General features: G+C 42.3%; 1 protein-coding gene across 1 annotated transcript in view; it reads left to right on the plus strand.

Moving 5' to 3' along the window:
• LOC145413599 (xylosyl- and glucuronyltransferase LARGE1-like) overlaps positions 1 to 19,621 on the plus strand; it is a 241,389-nt gene that overhangs the window by 131,485 nt on the left and 90,283 nt on the right. Inside the window, exon 11 of the mRNA XM_080283249.1 lies at positions 8,599 to 8,754. Within this exon, the coding sequence (XP_080139375.1) occupies positions 8,599 to 8,754 (156 nt within the window). The remainder of the gene's footprint in view (positions 1 to 8,598; positions 8,755 to 19,621) is intronic.

A 19,621-nucleotide genomic window follows, 5' to 3' on the forward strand; every position in this document is an offset into this window, starting at 1 on the left:
CATTTGCTTTTCCCTTGTGTAATTTACTTAGCTCCTCCTGTATTACTTTTTCTGATATTTGTATATCTGGTAATATGTGTGGGCATGCATGTTGCACATAATCCCTCTCAGAATTATTTTCTTCTGTAAAAACTGATTGGAAATTCTTATTTAGTGCTTCACAAGTATCTTTCGCTTGTGTATAGGTGATCCCCTTATCCGTAATGGATTGTACTGTATTTATCTTTTACTTTGGTGTTGCTTCTGTTGTAGCTGTAAAATGGCTTCGGTTGATCACTCTTTTTATTTACAATGTCCTTAATCTGTTTTTGGGCTTCCCTCCTTATTCTTGTATAATAGTTTCTTGCCTGTTTGTAGTTGTTATATGCCCTTTTACTATTGTGTCTTCTGTATCTGTTCCACAACAAATCTCTTTTTTCTTTTGATTTTTTACATTCTGTATTGAACCATTTCTTTATTTTCTTTTCTGCTTCATTGTGCTGTGGAATGTATTTCTGGACTCCTATTTGAAAAAGTTCACAGAATTTTTTATATATCGCATTTAAATCATGTCCTCTAAGCTCCGTTTCCCAATCAGTTTCTAAGAAGTACTTCTTTAGGTCATGATAGTTTCCCTTTTTATAATTGAGACTCTTTTTGTAACTTTCATTGCTGTTAACTATGTCATATGCAGTCCTGAAGTTGCAATTTAGTACTGCATGGTTGCTTTTGCCAAATGGAGGGTGATACATTAAATTGTCAATATTGTTTACACTGAAAGCAGTGATGAGAAATAGGGAGGTGAGTATGGAAGTTAAGAAGTCACTGCATGATGGTATTGTGATCCCTACCCTGACGTATGGAAGCGAGGCGTGGACCTTGCAAGAAGGGAACAAGTCAAGAGTGAGAGCAGTGGAAATGAGTTACTTGAGAGGAGCATGTGGAGTGACGTGGAGGGACAGGTTGACGAATGAAGAAGTGAAGGAACGTTGTGGGGTAGATGTGGATGTGGTTGAAAAGATTAGGAGAAATACACTGAGGTGGTTTGGACATGTGGAGAGGATGGAGAATGAAAGACTGACTAAGAGGGTGTATGTAGGTGAGGTGGAGGGAGGGAGAGGGAGGGGTAGACCGAGGATGAGGTGGAGGGATGGAGTTGAGAGGTATATGAGGGAGGGGGGGGTGAGTTGGGGGGAGGGGAGTCAAATGGTGGGTGACAGAGTGACCTGGAGGCGTTTTGTCTGCGGCCACCCTTTGCGGGATTAGGGCGTCGGGCTATAGATAGATAGATAGATAGATAGTTTCCTTGCCTAGTAAATATAAGATCTAGCACTGAGGGTGCATCGAGTCCTCTTTTTCTGGTGCTTTCCCTTACATGTTGCATTAGGAAAAACTTCTGCACGAGATCCAGGAGCTTTTGGTCCCAACAGCTTTCTTGGCTTATTATATCTAGAATATTCCAATTTATATTTGTATTAAAATCTCCAGTTAGTATAATTCTTTCCGATTCACTTCCATTCTATGTAGTAATGTTCTTAAACTCTGAATTGTACTCTCTGCCAGATCCTCATATTCGCTTCTTTCCCAAGTGTTTGATCTGGGTGGCATGTACAAATTGGCTACAACTACTTTCCCTTCAGATGTGTTGATCTCTACTGCAATCAGTTCTACGTGTGAGGGTATATCTAGTTCTATTTCATTGACTTTTAGATTTTCCTTTGTTAATATTATAATTCCTCCTGCTCTTTTTAAGTTCTTATCTCTTCTCCATATATTGTATTCCTCTAGGTTTAGGATGTCATTTGATATCCTTGGTGTTAATTTTGTTTCAGTTAGGCATATTATATGTGGTTCATTTTCTCTGACATAATCATTCATCTCTAATAATTTAGATACGATTCCATCCACATTTGAGTACATCAACTTAATCATCTTATTTACATACTTGTCATGACTTGGTTTTACTACCTTCCTCCTTTTTATTCCCTCCTGTATATGTACCATTTTCGAACCTGCAATCCTATTACTGTACTTTGTAAAAAAAATGTACTCTCCTCCTCCTGTGATCTTCCAGCATTCTTTGTTTTTGCTTCCTCTCTCTTCCCTTTTAGTAATTCCAGCTTTTCTTGAGTTAGACATTTTTTTATCCATGCATTTTTGAAATCCTCTTTTTCCATGAGTTTCATTGCATTTTTTAATATTTCCTCCACACTGTTCACACTCTGGAAGGTTACCTTTAGAGGCCTTGACTTATTTCTCACGTATTTCCCTAACCTTCTGTGTTCCTCTTTGTCTTTATTACAGATTTTCTCTGATACAGCCTTCAATATGCTCATTACATTTGCCATCTCCTTTTTGTCTCTTAAGATCTTTTTTCTTATTTCTTTTTCTTCTATACCAGTGATTACTATAGATTTGTTGATATCCACTGAATCTTTGACCAATTTAGGGTTGTTTTGGATTATTCCTTTCACTTCGTTTTTAATGCTTTTTTCTTCCACCCTTGTTTCTAAGTCTTTCTTTACTTTCACTATTTCAGCATATGTGGTTTCCACATAATTTTTGTAGCTTTGCACCGCTTCATTCACCTGTGTTATCTTCTCAGTATCACTGCTCTGATCTATCAGATTGCTTGCTTGGCTAATTGTCTCTGTATCATTTGAAAGATAAAAATGGTAGATTACTAGTGGAGAAGGGAGAAAAAGTGAGCAGATGGAGAGAACACTTTAACCCCTACACCGCGGGCTTGTTTACCAACGACTTGCGTGTCCCGCGGGGTTATTTGGGCTCCGACAGACTCTCAAAAAATATTTGCTAAAAATCAGTTATTAGTTCTAGAATAATAAAATTATATATGCTTATTGCACATACCTTCAGCTTTCTCCTGGAATGATTGTTGAGCCTTCGTCAGTTTCCGTAGGACTTGTGGAGACCTCTGAAGTAGGGTAACTAAGTCTCCACTTTACACTTCCCGACAACCCGTTATATGATTACCACAGCCAGATACAAACACTATAAACACTATTCTACCATTTTCAAGTAGTTTGGGATCCATACTAAAAAAAAAAACAGTGTGAAAGCAATGGAAATTACGAGCGCGTCTGATCGCCGCACTTGCGCTAGTTCGCTCTAGGCACGCTGTCATTTATTATTCATAAAACCACTCACACTTTATATTTCTATTACTATATCACACTTATATATATCTGGAGTCTTTCTCCATAAGTTTCCTTCAGTCATATTATTTTATTGTCACTGAAGTCATTCAATTTTTCAGTCAGTAAAATACGTAGAGAGCCACGGATTCACTCTCACTGTTATAACATAAATTATTTGTACTCATATTCTTATATTACTAATTACTTACATTACTATTTACATTTTCTATTCTATTTTCAATATTTACCCTTCTATTTTACTTACAATATGTTATTCACTGTCACTTTCAGTAAGATAAAACTATAATACACTGTTCAGTCATATGAACTGAACATCCATTGCTTTCACCTGCTATTTACACATTATTTACACATTATTTCCAAATAATTCTGCTTCCACACTTGCACTGTTAGAACTGCTTCTGGCTGTGATAATCGAAGAAGCAGGTTACACAGAGGGGAACCTGGCATTCAGCGCACTGCCAAGAGGTGCGTTTATGCTCAGGTGTGCGGCGTGTGGTATGCGCACATACCTGACACCTGCGAATCGCAGCCTTCCTTTTCCCTGTGGCAGGCATTAGCTCAAGTCTGTGCCGATCCATATACGCCCTCTGCTCAAGTCGGTCGGGAAGTGTAACTGGATGGCGCCTTGGAATTGCTGCTTGCACCTTACCATATTTTTCCAGCAGCTGCTGGACACAAGTCCTGGCGAACAACCTCAGGAAGAAGGACTTGGGTGGCTTTACCTTCATCTTGTACAGGATGAAGGCGTTCAGCATCGTCATATCTATGAGATGCAGAAAAACTTTCCTGTACCACCTAGTATTCTTCCTGAGGCAGTCGATCTCACCAATCATCATGTCGGACTTGTCCACCAGCCGCATGTTTATATTATAGTCCAACACAGCATCAGGTTTCATCACAGGTTCGCCTGTCCTACGGTTGACCTTCCCACTGTCTCTCATCTCCCCCTTATGTACGGTGGTGAGCATGTGCATGACTCTCTTGTCATGCCACCGTATTGCCAGCATCTTCTCAGACTTGCGTAGGTGCACGTCTCCTTGCTGCGAGTTTCCCGCCTCTGGGAATTTGGGGAAGTTGGCACGATTACTTTTCAGTGCCGCAGGAGCCAATGCCGTGCTCAGAAAGGTATTTGGCAAGTTTCGGTGCTGTATAGTAGTTGTCTGTATACAGCACATGATTCCCACCAAAATACTTTTCTAGGAGCACTTTCACTACACAGCTTGAGAAGCCAAGGGGGGGTGTTTTATCGAGATCGACAGTGCTGGCTGAATATATGACGAAGTCAAGGATGTACCCCGTCTTACAGTCGCACAGTACAAAGAACTTAATTCCAAAGCAATGGCGTTTGCTTGAAATGTACTGGACAAACCGAAGACGTCCTCTGAACAGAACCAAGGACTTATCAATGACAACCTTCTGAAATGGGTGGAAGAATGACATGAACTTATCCTTCATTCTGTTCAGAATCTCCCGGATCTTCCAGAGTGGGTCGGTTTGGGAAGGTACATCATTATCGGCAAAGTGCAGGTTTCCCATGATGTTCCGGAAGCGATCTCTGGCCATGTACTTGTTGAAGGTCGGTGAGGGTAGTAAGGGGTCCATGGACCAGTATTCTTCCAACTCATGCTTCTTGGAGTGTGGCATAAGAAGCATGAGGGCAAAGAACACATACAGCTCCTGCACTCCCAGCATGGTCCACTGTTGCATCTTGGCTGCACCTGTACCACTAGCAGCACGTTGTGATTCGAACCTGTTGGTCTCATCACATATGTGCTGCATGACTTCGTCATCTAGGAAGGCCAAAAGGTAGTCGACACACTCAGCATTTTCGTCCATAGTGAAGGCAGGCTGAACTCCTGACGAGCTCTCATCGAAAACCAGGTTTTCGGGGACAAAATCTGACCCTTCCGTCCACACGAAGGCGTCCAGGATTCCCTGGCGTGGCGGTGGAGGGATGGTGGTGGTGGTGGTGGTGGTGGAGGTTGGCTGAGAGGGAGGCTTATCTCTGTCAAGGTCACTCGCACTGACCCTAGGTTGCCGTACAGCACTAGCAGCCCTTACCCTACTAGCTACACTACTTTTCACTCTCTTAGATCTACCTCTACCTCTACGGCCGGCCTTCACTGTTGATGCTGGTGGTGACTCCGACGACGAAGACTCCGGAGATAACTCAGCCGACGATGATGACGAGATGAGTAAAGCGGGGCTTGGGGAACGGGGAGGTGAATGCTCTCGTGATTCATGGCGGGCTGGGTCACGTGGGGGCATTGTTCTGGGGCTAACACGCCGCCTTTTCACTCCCTTCCCAAATTCTTGTCCTTCCTGCACTAAAGGCTTCTTTCCCTTGGAGCTAGACACTGATTCACTGGTAGGAGCACTTGTTGTCGCTGTTTCTGGCGCGATAACTTCACCCGGGTCATCACACGATTCACCGGAATCGTCAAAATCGCTGTCCATTATTATCATGGACAATTCAGCAAGTTCTCGTGCCACTGCAGAGTCACTGAGGCCTTTCCTGCTTGCCTCAACACTTTTCTTGGGCGTAGAGGTCACGGGGCCCTTTGCAATGGGCGCAGAAGCGGTAGGAATGGCGGGGCACGAGTGCGACATGTTGTCTCTGCAGTGGAGGACAAGGAACTAAATGCCGCGGCTTATCTGAGAAGGGAAGGGTTGACAATGACACTTTAGGCTGACTGCTGCTAACTTACAGGCTAATTTTTTATAGGTAGAAAATCTCGGCAATAAATAAAGAAATAGGTAGTTCCAGGTGAATGTAAATGTCAATTAGGAATCTCCCTTCCTTTCTGATATATATTTTTATTACAGACATCGATTACAAGGCATAAATCAAAGGGGAAATTACCGTGGTAATGTAGCGAATGAATGCACATGAGGTGTTGTCAGGTGATAATTAGGCAATTTCTGGAGTATAACACTATCACTTACCTGTTTTTTTTTTGGTATATATTATTGGGTAAAAATATAGGGCATAGGGCTTATTTCAATGGATGAAATCTGTGGAAAGAGAAGGGGGAAATTTCCGTAGCGCAGCGCGGCGTGGGAGGTGAGAGGAGAGGGTAATGGAGGGCAGGTAGGGAGGGGAGTCACGAAGGGGGTAAAATAGCTAAAATGTCAACAATGGATGGGAGTACAGATGAGATTTGGAGTGCTGACTAGTGTTGGACATTGGCAGTACTGATAGATGATACAAGCCACCACTTGAGAGCCCGGGATAATTCAAAATAACACAGAATCACAAAAGTGACGCCCCGCGGTATGATCCATTGTAGCCGAGCGTCACGAAAGTGATGCCCCGCGTTTAAGGGGTTAAGGAAATGTTGAACATAGAGGATGGAAGTAATGTGAGTATAAGTGGCTGGAGAATGGCTGGGAGAAGGAGGGAGATGAGAAGACAGGAAGAAATCAGTGGGATAGAAGTTGTGGAAGCAATAAAGAAAGTTTAATTGAGGAAAGCCCCAGGAATTGATGGAGTGTGTGGTGAAATGCTGAAGCTTGGGGGAGAGATAGTAGTAGAATGGATGTGGAAAATGTGCAAATTGGCCTGGGAGGAAGGTAGAGTCCCGGAGGATTGGATGTCAGGTATAATTATTCCCTTGTACAAAGGAAAAAGGAAAAAAGAAGTGTTTGGTAATCATAGGGGCATTTGTCTTCTTAGTATAATAGGAAAAGTGTATGGTAGGATACTTATTGACAGAGTTAGAGAAAGAACAGAGAAATTAGTTGGAGAAGAACAGGGAGGCTTTAGGAAGGGAAGAGGTTGTGTAGATCAGATATTCATTCTTAGATCTTTAGTGGAAAAGTTTCTAGAGAAGGGAAAGAAGTTGTATGCGGCTTTCATGGATTTGGAGAAAGCATATGACAGGGTGGATAGACAAGTATTGTGCAAAGTGTTAAGAATATATGGAGTAGATGGGAAGTTGTTGAATGCTGTGAAGAGTATGTACGATGGTGCGAAGGCTGCATTGCGTGTGGATGGTGAACTAAGTGAATTTTTCTCTTTGAAAGTTGGGTTGAAACAGGGATGTGTCATGTCTCCATGGTTGTTCAATCTGTACATGGATGGGGTAATAAAAGAGGTAAAGGTAGGGTAGTGGATGTTGGAGTGGCCCTGGTGAGAGAGGATAGTGTTTGGAAACTCCCTGTACTGTTGTTTGCAGAGGATACTCTGTTGTTGAGTGAAGACGAAGTGGAGCTGCAAGGCTTGGTGTATGAGTTTGGGAGAGTGTAAGAAACGGAATCTAAAGGTGAATGTAGGGAAGAGTAAAGTGATGGTCTTTGAGAGAGGTAAAGTCAGTGAATGTACAGCGAGGTTGGATGGTGAGGAATTGGAAAATGTGAGTACATTTAAGTACTTGGGTGGTGTGATGAGTAAGGATGGAGGTTTGGAGGGTGAAGTGCTTGAAAGGGTACAGCAGGGAAGAAAGGTTGCTGGTTCTTTGAAAGCAGTGGTATGAAACAGGGAAGTAAGCATGGAAGTGAAAAAGTTACTACATGACAGTATTTTGATACCAACTCTAACGTATGGAAGTGAAGCTTGGATGTTGTTGGAAGGACACAAGTCAAGAGTGAGAGCAGTGGAAATGAGTTATTTAAGAGGAGCCTGTGGAGTCACATGGAGAGACAGGCTGACGAATTAGGATATAAAGGAGTGTTGGGGTGTGGATGTGGATGTGATAGGAAGCGTTATGAGGAACACACTGAGGTGGTTTGGCCATGTGGAGAGGATGGAGGGTGAAAGACTGACGAAGAGAGTGTATGTGAGTGAGGTGGAGTGGGGAAGAGGGAGGGGGAGGCCGAGGATGAGATGGAGGGATGGGGTGGAGAGGTATATGAGAGAGAGGGGTGTGAGTTGGGAGGAGGATAGTGAAATGGCGGGGAACAGGGCGACTTGGAGGCGATTTGTTTGTGGCCACCCCAAACGGGATTGAGGCATCTGGCAGTAGATAGATAGACAGATAGATAATTTCTGAACTCTTCCATAATACTCTCATGGTTGACTACTGTCCATGCCATTTCACTAATTTTCCTCCTAAGTGAACCCATCTCTACTGTTAGCTCATCTATTGTTGTGTCTTTCTTGTTGACTTCTTTTCCTAATTTTTCTATTTCTTCCTTCTGCCAGTGCAAATGCTTCTTAATTTCATCAATTTCTTTCTGAAAAACCATCTCCAATCTGCTTACTTGTTCCACCAGTTTATTGTAAATTTCTCTTTCAACCAGTTCTTGGTAGAAATCATCATCCTGCTTTCTACCTATATCCCTTTTCTTTTCCACAAGTGTGTGTGTGTGTGTGCACATGCATGCATGCATGTGTGTCCTAAGATCAGGAGCAAATAAACTTCCTTTTGCAGGCCTGGTTGGAAGTTTTCAATGAATTAACTACCAGACCTGTAAATTTATCCATTTATGCCCTCAGAATTTCTACCCGGTGAACTTCCTGCGTAATGTTGGTGTTCAGCACGTGGATACGCCATATGTCTTCCTCACCGATATAGATTTTCTCCCCATGTTTGGCCTCTATGGTTATCTGCGTAAGACACTTCAAGCCCTTCAGCCAGACCACAGTAAAAAGGTATGGGGAATAACTTGTAAACATACATCATCATCATCATCATCATCATCATCATCATCATCATCATCATCGTTATCGTGCTTGTCATCGTCATCAGCATCACCATCGTCATCATTAATTTCTCAGTAGATATGAAGTGAATAGAATCATCATCATCTTCATCATCTAATCCCGTTTTGCCCCACGAGGAGTGTAGGAGCCCTGGGCTAGGCAAGTTGGTCCTGATATTTAAGATGAGAGTGGCCAACCTCACTCATCCCTGAGTGGCATTACATGAGCAGTAAACCCCAGCCACCTGTAGGATATAAACCTGCACAGGCTCAATCCGATTGGAGTGCTTTAATTACTCACTAAACCACCAGGCGCCATAATCTGGTTATATGGTTATCATCCAGCATAATGAATGGTTTCCTGGTGTACAGGAAACTGTTTGGCTTGTCACTCAGTGCAGAGTCACCCATAGGCAGAAGGAAGAGGAAAGAATGAAGGAAACAAAGACAGATGGGGACGAAAGGAAAGGAAGGAAGGAGAAGAGGAAGGGCAGACACCCAAGAGCAGCATTTCATCACTAGTGAGTATAATGAAGAAGTAAAAAAAATAAAATAAAACAGGATGCTTTACAGACAGCAGAACAATGAGCTGAGTTCCTGGTGAAATAGACAACAAAGCCATATACTGTTTACTCACTTCACTGTGGTTAAAAAAGGTGCAAGGCATGTCTTATGCCTCTCAGCATAAGTTGTCCAGTCATTTGTGTGTAGTAATTCTTTTTCTTTTTCACTTTCCACATTGCACATTTTCACACATTCAAGTATCGTATCTGGCCCTTTTTATCTTGATTTTCCTACCTATACTCAACCTCTAACCTATACCTAACCTATTTGTACAGTACCTCTGTACCTCTGCTTCCTTTAGCAGTGTTTTCTGGTCATTCAGGCATATTTAGACTTCAAAACTTACATAGGAATAACCAAAGTAATGCAAGCATCAAGAAAACCTTGAAAAAAAAAAAAAAAAAATTAGAAACCCAAAAACACCCTACCTATACACTACTGTATTTACAGTACCCCTCCTAATTTTGACACTGTTTTCAGGTCAATCTGCCATATTTAGACATCAAAACACACATAGGAATATCCAAAGCATTGCTATACACCAAGAAAACTATGCAAAAAGAAAAAAAAAACATTGAAAACCAAAAAACACTGAACCCATACACTACTGTGTGTACAGTACCCCTTCTAATTTTGGCACTGTTTTCAGGTCAGTCTGCCATGTTTAGACATCAAAACACACATAGCATTAGTGGATCCCGGGGGGGGGGGGGATCACTGGGTGCCTGTGAACCCCCCTGAACCTCTGTGTTTTTACGGGCGAGTGATTAATTACACAGTTTCAGATAAAAAATTATTAAGGAAAATAATATTTTTGTTTGGTGCAATTAAGGAGTGGAATATTTATGGAGTAAAGGGAGAAATTTGTTGAAGTACAGTATTTAGAAGTCTATCTATCTATCTGTTGCGAGACGCCTCAATCCCGTTTGGGGTGGCCACAAACAAATCGCCTCCAAGTCGCCCTGTTCCCCGCCATTCCACTGCCCTCCTCCCAACTCACACCCCCCTCTCTCATATACCTCTCCACCCCATCCCTCCATCACATCCTCGGCCTCCCCCTCCCTCTTCCCCCCTCCACCTCACTCACATACACTCTCTTCGTCAGTCTTTCACCCTCCATCCTCTCCACATGGCCAAACCACCTCAGTGTGTTCCTCATAACATTTCCTATCACATCCACATCAACACCACAACGCTCCTTTATATCCTCATTCGTCAGCCTGTCTCTCCATGTGACTCCACAGGCTCCTCTTAAATAACTCATTTCCACTGCTCTCACTCTTGACTTGTGTCCTTCCAACAACATCCAAGCTTCACATCCATACGTTAGAGTTGGTATCACAATACTGTCATGTAGTAACTTTTTCACTTCCATGGTTACTTCCCTGTTTCTTATCACTGCATTCAAAGAACCAGCAACCTTTCTTCCCTACTGTACCCTTTCAAGCATTTCACCCTCCAAACCTCCATCCTTACTCATCACACTACCCAAGTACTTAAACGTGCTCACATTTTCCAGTTCCTCACCATCCAGCCTCGCTGTACATTCACTGACTTCACCTCTCTCAAAGACCATCACTTTACTCTTCCCTACATTCACCTTTAGATTCCATTTCTTACACACTCTCCCAAACTCATCCACCAAGCCTTGCAGCTCCCTTTCGTCTTCACTCAACAACACAGTATCATCTGCAAACAACAGTACAGAGAGTTTCCAAACACTATCCTCTCTCACCAGGGCCACTCCAACATCCACTACCCTACCTTGTACCTCTTTTATTACCCCATCCATGTACAGATTGAACAACCATGGAGACATGACACATCGCTGTTTCAACCCAACTTTCAAAGAGAAAAATTCACTTAGTTCACCATCCACACGCACTGCAGCCTTCGCACCATCGTACATACTCTTCACAGCATTCAACAACTTCCCATCTACTCCATATATTCTTAACACTTTGCACAATCCTTGTCTATCCACCCTGTCATATGCTTTCTCCAAATCCATGAAAGCCACATACAACTTCTTTCCCTTCTCAAGAAACTTTTCCACTAAAGATCTAAGAATGAATATCTGATCTACACAACCTCTTCCCTTCCTAAAGCCTCCCTGTTCTTCTCCAACTAATTTCTCTGTTCTTTCTCTAACTCTGTCAATAAGTATCCTACCATACACTTTTCCTATTATACAAAGAAGACAAATGCCCCTATGATTACCACACACTTCTTTTTCCCCTTTTCCTTTGTACAAGGGAATAATTACACCTGACTTCCAATCCTTCAGGACTCTACCTTCCTCCCAGGCCAATCTGCACATCTTCCACATCCATTCTACTACTATCTCTCCCCCATGCTTCAGCATTTCACCACACACTCCATCAATTCCTGTGGCTTTCCCCAATTTAACTTTCTTTATTGCTTCCACAACTTCTATCCTACTGATTTCTTCCTGTCTTCTTACCTCCCTCCTTTTCCCAGCCATTCCCCAGCCACTTATAATCGCAATACTTCCATCCTGTATGTTCAACAATTCCTTAAAGTGCTCTCTCCATCTGCTCACTTTTTCTCCCTTCTTCACTAATAATCTACCATTTTTATCTTTCACTTCCCTGCTAACTTCACTTCCACCCTGTCTTACTCTTTTCACCTCTTTCCAGAACATTTTCTTACCGTCCCTCCACTTTACACTCAAATTCCTTCCAAATTCCTCGCCCACTCTCTTCTTACTCTCTCTTACTAATCTTTTCACCTCTCTCTTTCTTTCTACATATAACTCTCTCTTCCGCCTCTCAACTTCTTCCATGCCCCTATTTCTCATCCATTCGTTGTATGCTTTCTTCTTTTGTGCCGCAGCCTGTCTCACCTCTTCAGTCCACCACACTGTTCCTTGCACCCCCCTCCGTCTTCTCTTCCTTCCACACACCATATCACATGCTGCACTTATTTCTTCTGTAAATATCCTACACACACCTTCCACGTCTCCCATCTGCTCCAATTCATATTTGCCCAATCATTCTTCCACTTCTCTCTTATACTTTTCCTTTTTCTCATCCTCTTGTAACCTTTCCACTCTCCTTGCAACTACTCCTTCCTCTCGTCTTTCCCTTCTTCTCTTCCTCCATCTTACTTGAATTCTAATTCTGGCCACCACCAAGTAGTGGTCAGAAAGTCCACTCCCCCATCCTCTATAAGCTCTTGCATCCATTACACATCTTTGCATCCTTTCATCCACACACACATAATCAATCATTGCCTTCCTTTCATTCAGTTCACCACCCACCTTTCTCATCACTCGCCATGTATACCTGTGGATCATTTTATGCCTGAAGAGGGTATTGGCTATCACCAACCTCCTCCCAGCACAAATGTCCACTGATGCACTGCCATTCTCATCTATCTCAGCAGGCACACCCCACTCACCAACTATTCCATCCACCTTCACATTCCCAACTTTACCATTCATATCACTGATCAAAAACACTCTCTCATTCCTTCCAAACTTTTCCATGCACACTTGTACATTTGTCCAGAACTCTTATCTCACTCTGCTAGCACGATCTTGCGTTGGCGCATACATACACACAATTGCCCACATTTGTATTCCAACTTTCAACTTTACCCACACAATCCTTGACCCAACTGATCCATACTGTCTTATGCTCTTCTTCCATCTTTTACTCACAACTATACATACCCCTTCCTTTGCCCTGTCATTCTCACCTACTCGTGCACATATACCCCATCCATACTCATATTTGGAAGTGAAAGTACAAAAATCAAGGGATAAGGGCACAGCAAAGGATAAACAAAAACTAGGTGATGATAATGAATTTTCTCTTCATCAGTCATGTGGTGAACCCCCCTTGATCTTTTTATGGATCCGCCCCTGCATAGGAATATCCAAAGTAATGCCAAACACCAAGAAAATCATTAAAAAAAAAAAAAATACCTGGAAGGTCAATAAACATCCTAGTTATACACTACTGTATGTACAGTACCCTTCCTAATTTTGGCAATGTTTTCAGGTCTGTCTGCCATATTTAGACATCATAACACGCATAAGATTATCCATATTAATGCTAAACATCAAGGAAGCAATGCATAAACAAAAGACAGTCACAAAAAACCTCAGGATGGTTTGAAAATCAGTTATCTGACACCAGTGATAACTGGTCCTGGGCCACAAAAAAATTTCCACAGCCAAACATGCCACCGGAAATTAGTTAAATTGGTATAAATGGTATATCATCATCTTTGCTGGTGCTTATACTGTAAGCTAATAAAAACACAGAAAACTGAAGAGTAAAAGTACTGTAATTCAGTGAGAATAAAGTGTTCAAGAGTAAAACTTACCTTCATATAACTTCCCACCATCCTAGTGCAAAATTTTGCCAGCACCTTCCGGGAGTTAAACATATATATGTCTAGATGCAGAATTTCATGAGCTTTCTCTTGGTCACTTCAGAGTTTCGATATGACTGATAGTATTCTAATAAATTTTAAAAAAATTTAAAAACTCACGAGCTAGTGCCATCAGTGCGGAGGGGAGGGACTGAGGAAGTGAGGGGGGAGCCGGGAGTGTATGGAGGAGGAACGGGAAGGGGGGGGCAGAAGCGAAGCTGTGGGCAGGATTTTCACCCTTCTGTTACGAGGTGGACGGGTGCTTTTACCGTACATTTATTCGTGGCATGTGGTCTGTTAGACTCGTGGTGGCCATTTGGAAACAAAACTCCCTGTAGTTGGCCCACTCTGGACGTTCCGTAGAGAAGTGGACGGTCGCAGTAACCAAACATGTGCTTATGGCTTATGGTCTGTTTGATGTGTTGGTGGCCGTGCAACTTTGGACATTTGGTGGGGATGCATACAGACATTTTGACAACTCATGTGGGTTACAGTCGTATTACTCGAGAAGTGGAGGTTCATTGGGAGTGGTCAGACCAGCACGCGATGTTGACCATTCAGTACAGGGGCAGATGGATATTTTAGCTGTGGTTGTGGGTAACGGCCTATTTCCCTCTCGTGGCTCGAGGCCAGCAGCCACAATACTAAGTGTTTGAACATGTTGGCTGGCCAGCCGAAGTTCTTGGGGTCTTTTACGTCTGGGTAATAGCAAGTAAATTCGGATAATGGTATACTAGAGCCAAGGTCCAGTATCCGAATGATGAATTGGTCCGTATACTGCACATCCAGATAAATGAGGGATTACTGTATACCCATTTCACCACCCTGTTCAAGGTAGTTGGAGGTGGTGACCATCATCTACTCACATAGCATTGGGTTGAACCATAAAAACCCAGAGTTCAGATGGTCCAACGGCGACGTTCAGTTATGAGACGTTCCTGAATGACAGTCATCCCTACTATAAAAAACCTTAACTGTTAGTCTCGGCGAAACCCAGTTCAGGAGTTTGAATGCTGTGACAGTCGCTAAATATGGCAAGAATGCACTGCATGAGTGCTTACACTGCGCAGATTATAAATGTCTATCTATCTATCTATCTGTTGCCAGATGCCTCAATCCCGTTTGGGGTGGCCACAAACAAATCGCCTCCAAGTCGCCCTGTCCCCTGCCATTTCACTGCCCTCCTCCCAACTCACACCCCCCTCTCTCATATACCTCTCCATCCCATCCCTCCATCTCATCCTCGGCCTCCCCCTCCCTCTTCCCCCCTTCACCTCACTCACATACACTCTCTTCGTCAGTCTTTCACCCTCCATCCTCTCCACATGGCCAAACCACCTCAGTGTGTTCCTCATAATGCTGCCTATCACATCCACATCCACACCACAACGCTCCTTTATATCCTCATTCGTCAGCCTGTCTCTCCATGTGACTCCACAGGCTCCTCTTAAATAACTCATTTCCACTGCTCTCACTCTTGACTTGTGTCCTTCCAACAACGTCCAAGCTTCACTTCCATACGTTAGAGTTGGTATCACAATACTGTCATGTAGTAACTTTTTCACTTCCATGGTTACTTCCCTGTTTCTTATCACTGCTTTCAAAGAACCAGCAACCTTTCTTCCCTGCTGTACCCTTTCAAGCACATCACCCTCCAAACCTCCATCCTTACTCATCACACTACCCAAGTACTTAAACGTACTCACATTTTCCAATTCTTCACCATCCAACCTCGCTGTGCATTCACTGACTTCACCTCTCTCAAGGACCATCACTTTACTCTTCCCTACATTCACCTTTAGATTCCGTTTCTTACACACTCTCCCAAACTCATCCACCAAACCTTGCAGCTCCCTTTCGACTTCACTCAACAACACAGTATCATCTGCAAACAACAGTACAGGGAGTTTCCAAACACTATCTTCTCTCACCAGGGCCACTCCAACATCCACTACCCTACCTTGTACCTCTTTTATTACCCCATCCATGTACAGATTGAACAACCATGGAGACATGACACATCCCTGTTTCAACCCAACTTTCAAAGAGAAAAATTCATTTAGTTCACCATCCACATGCACTGCAGCCTTCGCACCATCGTACATACTCTTCACAGCATTCAACAACTTCCCATCTACTCCATATATTCTTAACACTTTGCACAACCCTTGTCTATCCACCCTGTCATATGCTTTCTCCAAATCCATGAAAGCCACATACAACTTCTTTCCCTTCTCTAGAAACTTTTCCACTAAAGATCTGAGAATGAATATCTGATCTACACAACCTCTTCCCTTCCTAAAGCCTCCCTGTTCTTCTCCAACTAATTTATCTGTTCTTTCTCTAACTCTGTCAATAAGTATCCTACCATACACTTTTCCTATTATACTAAGAAGACAAATGCCCCTATGATTACCACACACTTCTTTTTCCCCTTTTCCTTTGTACAAGGGAATAATTATACCTGACTTCCAATCCTCCAGGACTCTACCTTCCTCCCAGGCCAATCTGCACATCTTTCACATCCATTCTACTACTATCTCTCCCCCATGCTTCAGCATGTGTCTTCTGTTTAATAAACCAGACACTTTGGAAACCTATTTTAAACTGTTACTTTCATGTAGGAAATACGTGTTTATTAGCTAGAACTGGTAAAAAGTTACAGCAGAACGTATAAAGAGGATGGCTTTTACGAACAAGTTACAGTATAGCTACTGTACAGGCTGAGCATGAATTATAATTTTTCCTCCTTGCCATTATTGCATGAAATAATTATTAAAGATGTCTAGATTTGAATTTATACGAACAAAGTGAATGTATTAGTGCATACTTCATAGACTTTTCTGTCCGCTCACCAGTCAAGAACTACCCTATGCTGCAATGTACCCAGATTATGTACACCTCCACTCATGTAGCAGTACATCGTATATTCTTAAATTTAAACTGCAAGATGTAAATATATAGTTATTACAGAATTATTTTTTAGCATGCAGGCTGTTTTGCCTCTGTACATGCAGGTTGAATTATGTCATTCATTGCAGCACCTACACATGAGGGATGCACAAATACTCCCTGCTTTTTTTTTCCAGCAACTTCATTCCACACCTGTCATCCAGCCCTGACCACCACACCATGTTGAATACAAGTTATCAGATGTGTGATTGTCACAGTTGTTCATTCAGTTACTATATTTTTGTCCATTGTTTTTTCCCTGATCTGTTACTAATAAAGATATTACTGAATTGTAAATTTCCATTTCAACATAGTAATTATACTCCTTTGTATTCACATTCTTGGTTATTACCTTTTCCTTCAGTCAGTGTGCAGTGATTTAAGTTACATGGCATATCATCATCATCATCATCACCATCATCATCATTTTGCGTCCTTCTCTTCCCAGTGCCAGGGCTGGACATGATATGACTTGTCTCCATCTATCTCTGTCTTCCACGTCTTCTTCTCCTCTTATATATATATATAAAATATACATATATATATATATATATACAGCAAGCTCGCCCCCAACGCGTGGGTTTCGTTCCTAACGTGGTGCGTTCGGCGCGAAACCATGTAAGTTTTAACTACTCCTTATTTTGCTCCCTAGATCTCCTAAACATGGTCTTTTGCTGTTATCTGCCATTGGTAATCAATATGAAGCACTTTAAGTGGTTAGAAGGTTTCTTTAATGTTATAACTTACAAATACAGTACAGTACTGCACAGCAAAACTTCAACATACAAATAGTAAAGACAAGGCAACATTCCAATGCCGAAACCAGTTGGCGTTGGAATGTTGCCTTGTGTTTACGTATTTGTATGTCGAAGTTTTGCTGTGCAGTACTGTATTTGTAAGGTATAACATTAAATAAACCTTCTAACCACTTAAAGTGGTTGTTCAATCTGTACATGGATGGGGTAATAAAAGAGGTACAAGGTAGGGTAGTGGATGTTGGAGTGGCCTTGGTGAGAGAGGGTAGTGTTTGGAAACTCCCTGTACGGTTGTTTGCAGATGATACTGTGTTGTTGAGTGAAGATGAAGGGGAGCTGGAAGGCTTGGTGGATGAGTTTGTGATAGTGTGTAAGAAACGGAATCTAAAGGTGAATATAGGGAAGAGTAAAGTGATGGTCTTTGAGAGAGGTGAAGTCAGTGAATGTACAGCGAGGTTGGATGGTGAGGAATTGGAAAATGTGAGTGCGTTTAAGTACTTGGGTAGTGATGAGTAAGGATGGAGGTTTGGAGGGTGAAGTGCTTGAAAGGGTACAGCAGGGAAGAAAGGTTGCTGGTTCCTTGAAAGCAGTGATAAGAAGCAGGGAAGTGAGCCTGGAAGTGAAAAAGTTACTACATGACAGTATTGTGATACCAACTCTAACGTATGGAAGTGAAGCTTGGACGTTGTTGGAAGGACACAAGTCAAGAGTGAGATAAGTGGAAATGAGTTATTTAAGAGGAGCCTGTGGAGTCGCATGGAGAGACAGGCTGACGAATGAGGATATAAAGGAGTGTTGTGGTGTTGATGTGGATGTGATAGGAAGCGTTATGAGGAACACACTGAGGTGGTTTGGCCATGTGGAGAGGATGGAGGGTGAAAGACTGACGAAGAGAGTGTATGTGAGTGAGGTGGAGGGGGGAAGAGGGAGGGGGAGGCCGAGGATGAGATGGAGGGATGGGGTGGAGAGGTATATGAGAGAGGGGGATGTGAGTTGGGAGTGGGGCTGGAAGTGGTGGGGGACAGGGCGACGTGGAGGCGATTTGTTTGTGGCCACCCCGAACGGGATTGAGGCATCAGGCAATAGATAAATAGACTTAAAAGTAGTTGCCCATCACTGCTGTTTGGGAAAAATTTGCCTGTATAGTTCTCCTTAGGCCATATTTACCAGTCTTCTTGATTTTGGGGGGATTATTTACAGTCTTAATTCATTAGATATGAGTCAGCATTATAGTGTGTCAAGGGTAGATATCAAGTATGTTTAAGTTAGGTTTGAAGGATTTGAAGGTTAGGTTAGAAGAATATCAAAGTTAGCTTTGTAGGATCTGGCTCTCAGTGTTTTGTTAGGCTGCTTGTATATATATATATATACAGTATATATATATATATATATATATATACAGGTAAGCCCTTAATTCACGCGAGGGTTAGGTTCCCAGACCCTTCGCGTATGTGGTAAATTTGCTTATATATTCTGCCCTTGTGTGCACATAATTACGCATGTCTTTACGTATATTACATCTGAATAATACTGTTTATGCACTACATACAGTTTATAAACTAGCATAAAGTATTAAAAACAACAAAAATGTAACAAATTTAAAACTGAAACCTAACAAGCACAGGCGTAGGTGGAGACACTTCAGCAGTCTGGTGCACTAGCCCTCACTGCCTCCCATATGCTACGTTCTGCCTTCTTTATTGTGTGAACAGTTGACTCATTCACCCCAAACATGCGGTTACAAGACAATTCACAGGCGTAGGTGGTGACACTTTAGCAGTCTGGTGCACTAGCTCTCACTGTCTCCCGTATGCTACGTTCTCCTTCTTTATTGTATGAACAGTTGACTGACCCTAAACATACGGTTCTGAGACAGTTCACCATCAAGTCAATTCACCGTCAAAACATGGCCAATTCCCCGTCATTCTATTAATATACTTATTACTGATTAATTAATACTTCAATAATTAATTTTCAGGGGGATTTTATAACTCATATAAGTAAAAAACTAGTGTACTGTACTTGCTAAATAAACTGGTATGTAAATAAATGACGGAAAATAGTCCTGACGGAGAATTGTCGCCGACATTCCTCCCTGAAGTTTGTCCAACACTTTAAGTTTCTCTGTCAGCAACATCACTT

Source organism: Coenobita brevimanus, chromosome 97 (genome assembly GCF_032717465.1).
Source record: "Coenobita brevimanus isolate Jiangsu-jjx chromosome 97, ASM3271746v2, whole genome shotgun sequence".
Lineage (NCBI taxonomy): Eukaryota > Metazoa > Arthropoda > Malacostraca > Decapoda > Coenobitidae > Coenobita > Coenobita brevimanus.